The sequence below is a fragment of the Thermobia domestica genome, chromosome 10 (genome assembly GCF_964235325.1).
Source record: "Thermobia domestica chromosome 10, izTheDome1.hap1.1, whole genome shotgun sequence".
NCBI lineage: Eukaryota > Metazoa > Arthropoda > Insecta > Zygentoma > Lepismatidae > Thermobia > Thermobia domestica.
The window spans coordinates 245,990,475-245,998,214 of record NC_137463.1 but is presented as its reverse complement, the minus strand read 5'-3'; the positions used below and the strand labels follow the sequence as shown (position 1 = coordinate 245,998,214).

Here is a 7,740-nt window from a genome sequence, read left to right as displayed (position 1 = left end):
TAATCATTCATTTCTGTTAAAAAGAAAAGTACTGAACAGAAGCATAGAAGGAATTCAATACAACTCCAAATGCTTTGATGAATGACAAAGTGGTTTAATTTTATGAACGTACAGTGAAACTTCATGTTGGGCTAAAGATTTTTTTTTTTTAAAATCGATTTTCGGAGCGTGGTATTATTTTAAGGGATGAAAGAAAATTTAGACCGGCACGAGGGAACTTTTGGCATCTAGGGAACCTACGACTTTTAACTTGGTTGCATCACTGTTGTAAGTTGAAAAAGAAATCTTTTCTACATTACCGATATCTCAACAAGCCCTTCTCAATAAAAACAATGTATTACAAAACAATGGTTTGTTGACTGATCTCATTCCCTAATCTTTTAAGGAGTATTACAAAACCACAGCAGCTCATTATTCAGGAAAACAGTGCGTGATTCAAAATGTTGTGAATAAAGAATGAAACATTAACATATTGCAAATAAGTTAACTCAGGATATTTCGCAGGACTTTTTAAAAAAGGACATTTCTCGATTTTCTAGGCGTCTTCGCAACACGCAGGACAGTTCCTTCAAAAACAGTACTGTGTTGCGAAAATGAGTACGTCTGGTCACTCTAAGTATATTCGTCGATACACATACTTACTATTGCACCACGAGTAGAGTTAAGTGCATGACCTCAGCAAGAGTCGAAAAATAAGACTACTTCGCTTTCCTAAGTCGGGAGTAGTTGTAACGAAAATCTCAACAAGAAGGGAACAGCGTATTAACATTTAGGAGCCAATCTGAACATTAGAGTAACACAGAAGTGTATCATATACTGGATTTTTATTAGACTATCGTTTATAGATCTAAGTAAGGTATGTACTCGTTTTATATTTGTCAATGCCTAGTCAGGAGTCAGTATTTGGGAAGTTTCAACAGACATGAATAAACATAATATTACACACATTAAAATCATTCCCTCGAATCTCTACTCTTTCACTATACACAGAATGCTCATGAATATTGGTGTACCAATTACTGATGTCTAGATTTCTACGGAAAGTTGGTTATTGCTATGACTACGATACCTCTCGCTTACGTCCCGTTCTATGTTAATCATAGATAACATACAGCATAACCGTAATATATAAGAACTTCGAGAACAATATGAACATACAATTAACGAACGTGCTCCACTCTCCTATGTACTAACGTACTTGATTGAACGAAAAATGTTATTCTTGATAAATTCACCATTAGCATGTTCGAGATAACAAGAAGTAAAATTAAATGAAGTGAAAACAAGCACAGCTCAGTTTACGATTTCGTAGGTTTCACGATACCGCATTAAAAAGCTGTCTGCCACTCAGCACATGGAAAATTTTCAATTCAGAATTACAATGTCACGGTAACGATGGTAGTACCGCAGGTAAATATAGTTTAGAAAATAAGAAGGGACTAGAAAATTTTCGGTGTGAGCAGAACAGCTCAAGAGAGAAGACACCTGCTACTCCCTACAGATGGGCAGATATCAAATAATTATGTTATAATACAAGCAAAGTTTCGGTACATTTTAAAGAAGTCTAAGTTTAGTGTTCCTGAGGAACATTTTCTCAGATCACATGTGCTAACCGAAGTAGATATTCCGTTGAAAAATATAGTCAGGACAAAAGTAGGAGACAAGAAGTTAGCTACTGAACGTTACAATACGGAGTAATAATATCAAGCTGCACAAAAATAATTAGCTACAGGGATAAGAATAGATATAGAAGCTACGGAATATTGAAGGAACTATAGTGAAAATGAAGGGAAGAAGTGTATATAGTACCAAGGAATACGCATAGTCAGTTGAATAAAAAAATTACAAAAAAAAAAAAAAAAAAAAAAAAAATCGACAGAACTAGGGAAGAATAAGAAGGAAGTAAAAATGAGAAAGATAGAGAAAGCAAGAAAGAGAGAAAGCATGCAAGCGCGCGAGAGAAAAAAGTAAGAAAGAAAGAAAAAAGAAAGAGAGACTAGAAAGGCAGGGAAATATGAACCAGAAAGTTAAATAAAATGTTTAATATATTGATTTTGAAATTATATGACTTTATTTTGCGGAATTCAAATCGAAAAGTAACAAAATAACACATATTTAAAACCAAACACATAGAGCATATGACAACAAACAGAAGACCAAAAACTCACCGTACGGATATGGCAAACGACTCGAGTATGTTATCACATTGTTTGTTATCCAAAAATCCGGATGTAACTTGGCTTATTAAGTATAAAAACTTGTCCCATTTCTTTATTTAAATGTAAATAACTTTTGCTCTTCTTCAATAAGTGAAGTGTGCGCTAATGAGTTAAGAAATGAGGTAGAAAATTATTAATTTTAGCTTAATGTCCCAAGGCTATGTCCTTTACGCCAAAGAAGAATTATGAATAATAAAAGTGAATGATTGTTTGTGCTCATTGCTGAAACGAAGCATCAACACAGCAAAATTACGAAGTATGAAGCATGCTATACTATCCTTAATTTTCAAGCGTAAATATTACTGCTTACCTGATGGAACGTGGGGATGTGGACAGCCAATAATCTTGTTTTCCTGAAGCCACTCCACTGGCACAGGACCCAACAAACCTAGTGGAGTCATAGTGTGCTTTGTGTAGAAAATATAATCAATGATTCCTTTGAAATCAAACCTGAAAAGAGTAACAAAAGCAATAAGAAGTGGAACTAATTATATAAACAGAGGACATCTGTATACTTTGATCTTCCAGCGACGGACTCATTGTAAGATCTGTTAGGCGTACAGATAAGGACACCTGAGACGAAAAGTTAAAACAAAAACCTATGTTCTGTTGACATGGGTTATAGTTTTGGTTCTAGTATGTATGTCAACCAAAACTTAACTTCTTCCGTAGGAAGGTATTTAATGAAGCCAGGAAGGTTCAATGGGAAAAGAAATTTCTATATTTGTGGATTGGTTATGTCAGGTGCCATAAAGTTACGAAAGACCTCAAATAACCTTGAATGTATACCTTAAGAATGATAATCAAAGGAAGACACTGTCATTCCATTATCAAAATGTTAGAGGTTTGAACTCAAAACTTGAAAATTTTTATCTGAGTGTACTCTCTTCAAATTTTGATATAATGATTATTACCGAATCTTGCTAAAAAGTAAATGTAATTCTGAATTACTTGACAACAGGTATATTATTTATAGGCAAGATAGACCTACGAGGGAGGTTCAGAAAGTAAGGTTACAAGGCCGATATTTCCGCAGTTTCGTCTGTTATAAAGGAATGAGGAATGTGTGGTAAGTAATACATGAGTTGGCAACAGTGCAGAGTTTCAGCCACCTACAATCTACGGTGCTAGTTGTAGGTAAACACAAATGGTTACTCGTTTAGAAAACTGGTTTCGCGATTAAGTACGCTCGGATATTTGATTTCTGTGGGCGAAACATGTCACCGCGGCTGAAATTCATCGGCAGCTGGTAGAGGTTTACGGAAATACTGTAATGTCTTGTCGGCACGTCGCAGAATCGTGTCGGAAGTTTGCAGCTGGTAGAGAAAACGTCACCGACGAGGAGCGCAGTGGCCGACCCAGCACTGCATCAACAGATTTGAACCCAGCTGGGACATCATCGACCATCCTCTCTACAGCCCGGACCTCGCTTCAAGCGATTTTCACCTGTTCCGCACTTAAAGGAGCACCTAGGAGGCCTTAGACGAGAAGGTGAAACATTTCGTAACAACGTGGCTGAACACACAAGGACGGGATTTTTACCAGGAAGGAATCTTTAAACTCATCCCAGTGCCACAACCAATATGGAAACTATTTCGAAAAATAACCCAATGTACACTCATGTCCAAAATGATTTGTCGCATATGTATAACTGTCTTCTTGTAAGAATATAATTTGATAATAATTATGCAGGGTACTTTTAATACTGGTACTATGTGTATAATCGGGAAATACATATTTGTGGTAAATTTCATAGGAAAATAATTATAAATACGAAAATTAGAATGAGTAAAACAAAATGTTGCTAAATGGACAAGAAAGTTTAATTTTCTTTTTAATTTTCTTATTTACTGCTATTTTGACATGAAATTTTCCACATACATGTCTTTGCCGATTATACACCTACTACCATTATAAGAAATACCGGGCAAATTCATTATCAAATTATATTTTTACAACAAAATATTTATAGACAATAATTTTGGGCATGAGTGTACGTACTATCTGAAGACTGTATGAAATAATATAAGTATACCTGTTTCACTGCAGGCTTGGTATCCTTACTTTCTGATCACCCCCTCGTAATATTACAGGTGGTTGTGGTTTGGTTGCGGTTAAGAGTTTCATTAAGACATCAGCTATTGATATTGTTATTAATCATATTGAAAATGTTTCTTTGCGTATTATAACAAATTCTTGCTTTTTGTTTTTACTGCAACATATATTCCCCTTGTTGCTGATTTGTCCGTTTATGAATCTTTGTATACATTTATTGAAGAGCTGCAGAACATACATAACTGTGATATTTCAATAATTGGCGATTATATTATACCATTGATTCGTAATTATTTTACAGATCTGTCAAATGATAACGTTTTATGTTTACATAAATTTTGTCTATCTTAGGGTTACGTAGTCTTAACCATATATCTAACTAAAATAACAAAATTTTCAAACTTATTTTCACAAATGTTGCCTCTATTTTCTAACTTGAAGAATGTATTTTTTCTCCTTTTTTGTTAGAAGGGCATTATCCACTATTTGAGTTATATCACACTTACAAAACCACTCAAGATACAAACATTCTTCACAATGATTGTAATGTTCGTAAAGCTAATTTTTATATTTTTATAGGGATCTCAAGGCCATAAACTCGGATATAATAAAAATTTCTACTGACCCCAATACAGTTGTATTTGAATTTTACAAACTATTAAACAATTTACTTGTAAAAATGTACCGAAGTTTCTAAATACACTTAGCCTTCCAGATCTACTTCAGTGATAATTCAAGAATTTCATAGACGACGCAGGCATATGTCATTATTTCATAAGGAGAATTTTATTCAGTTGAGTAGAAAATCTAACTCAATGATATCCTCTATTTATAGAAAATATGTACATATTTTTCAGAACTCTATTTATAAAGAGTAAGAAAGTGCTACATGCAACTTGAAATCAAATTAAAAATGGTTCTACTGTTCTTAATAATAATAAGCTAACAGCTAATGCGTTTGCTTATTACCTGGGGAGTGTGTTTACACCTTCTACACATTTTAATCATGGAATAACATGTTTGCAACAAAAATTCTGCAATGTGTCAATATAAAAAAAATGTGTCTGTTAAAGAATGTACTGAATCAGTAAGGAAATGAAAGCACCTAAGTCTAGTGGACCCGATGGCATTCCTTCTTACATTTTTAAAGATTGTGTGGATATACTTCAATATCCATTAATTTTCATGTATAATTTCATATTAACTACAGGTATTTATCCTAATTTTTGGAAACACAGCGACGTTACTCCAATTCTTAAGGAAGGTAATCCAAATCAAATTTAAATTACAGGCCTGTTTTTTTCATTTCAACTCCACTTAAAATCTACCCAGATCCTATCAGAATCATTAAATGCTAATCGCGAGGTTGATGTGGTATATACTTACTTTTCTAAAGCATTTGATAAACTAGACCATTCTCTTTTATAGGGTAAGTTAATTCCTTTGGTTTATTTGATACCTTGCTAAAATTGCTATCTTCATATTTAATCAATTGTAAACGTATAGCTATTTTCCATCGTATATCATTTTCTTATATTGCATCATCCGGCGTCCCTCAAAGACTTTATTTAGGCCCTTTATTACTGTTACTTTTCATTGACGACTTACTATCTGTTGGCAAACTCATAATCATTACCTTATGCTGATGACCTAATAATTTACAAGGAAATTAATTCGATTCGATTCTACCAGACTACAACGGGACTTTGATTCATGTTATCAGTGGAGTATAATTAACGATTTACCATTTAATATTAATAAATGGTCAGTTATGACATTTATTAAGAAAAAATTCATTTATAAAATATGATTATAGTATCAATGGAACTCAGCTGGATAAGAACGATTACATTTGATTCTAAACATTTAAGCTACATTTGAAATACTTTTTTTTTCCGAGTCGTATAAACGTCTTGGTTTTATTGTAAGAACAACGAAACCTATGACTGACATTTCTGCAATCAAAGTGTTATACAGGATGTTTCAAAAGAACACTGAGAACATTGGGAGGTGATTCCTGACACCAAGATAGTAGTAGTCACTTAGGAACTAGTGTGTGCCCTATCCAAATATCCATATTTCAAAATCCTGCGGTAATTCCGCAACTTTTTTAATAGAGGTAGTTAGTGAGTACTTCCAATTATATGCCAGTAGCAAAACTTCCTCTATAAAAATTATTACGTAAGTACCGCGGGATTCGGAAATATGTACTTTTGGAGAGCGCACATATTAGTCCCTAAGTGAAGTCTTGACCCAACTACGGTTATGTCTCGTAGTATTGGAGCTATGGACCTTTAAAGTTTATTTTTTCATGTTTTCAGCAGCCTATAACTCTGAAATGACGGATTTCTGCATCCAGGTTGGTCTTTACTTCTTGTCTTAACTTGGAGTAAGGAATCACTTCCCAAACGTTGTCAGTGTTGTTTTAAAACAACTGTATTACACATTTTTATGTAGTAAATTAGAATATGCTTGTGAAACATGGAGCTCATATTTTCAAATTCAAACTGACGACATACAACGTTTCAATATAAATTTGTTATTTTTATTTTAGAAAGCACAACAGATCAGCTGAAATAAATAGGGTATCATATTCGGCTACGTTACAGGAGTTTTCTATGTTAATGTTAATTATCCGTAGATTGTCTACTCAAAATATTTTATTACATACAATTATTAATTATTTTGTTGATGTTCAAGACTTTATAGAGTATATCAAACTAAGTGAAAAATCTGTGCGTTTAATGTCACATACACATTTTTTATAAGCAGATGAAATACTGCTCAACAGCAACATTCTTCAGCAATTAGATTATGTAATCTTCACAATGAGTTAATTCTTAAAGGAATAAAGATTGATTTTTTGTTGCTTTATGTTCAACATGTATCTTTAATTAACAATTATTACAAATATATTATTATTTGATTCAGATTATTTGTACAATTATTTTATTTTTAGATGTAATCCTCAATTTGAAGCATTTAATGTATAATCACGTGGATTACATATCACGAAATTCTTCTATCCTTGTATTAGATTGTTTATTGTGTTCTTGTATTAAATTTGAAGTCATTCTTCTATTTCCATCATTACCTCATCAATTTTTCATGTATTCGTGCATCATTTGTAGTATTTTTACTTGTATTTGTTTTATTTCTTGTATTTCTAGTATTGTATTAACATAATAATAATAATAATAATAATAATAATAATAATAATAATAATAATAATAATAATAATAATAATAATAATAATAATATATATTATTATTATTATTATTATTATTATTATTATTATTATTATTATTATTATTATTATTATTATTAATAATATTCATGAAGAAATTAAATGTCGACTAAAAGGAGGAAATTCATGTTATTACTCAGTTCAAAAATCTCTTGTCGTCGCGAATTCTGTTGAGGAATTTGAAGCTTAAAATATATAAAACGATAGTTATGCCTGTTG

At 32.3% G+C, this 7,740-nt stretch overlaps 1 protein-coding gene across 6 annotated transcripts in view; it reads right to left on the bottom strand.

The window, feature by feature from the left end:
* Positions 1–7,740, bottom strand: part of twin (CCR4-NOT transcription complex subunit 6-like twin) — a 475,631-nt gene that overhangs the window by 20,165 nt on the left and 447,726 nt on the right. For all 6 annotated transcript variants that reach the window (XM_081729449.1, XM_081729451.1, XM_081729448.1 and 3 more), the window contains one exon: positions 2,530–2,669. In XM_081729449.1, coding sequence (XP_081585575.1) covers positions 2,530–2,669 — 140 coding nt within the window. The remainder of the gene's footprint in view (positions 1–2,529; positions 2,670–7,740) is intronic.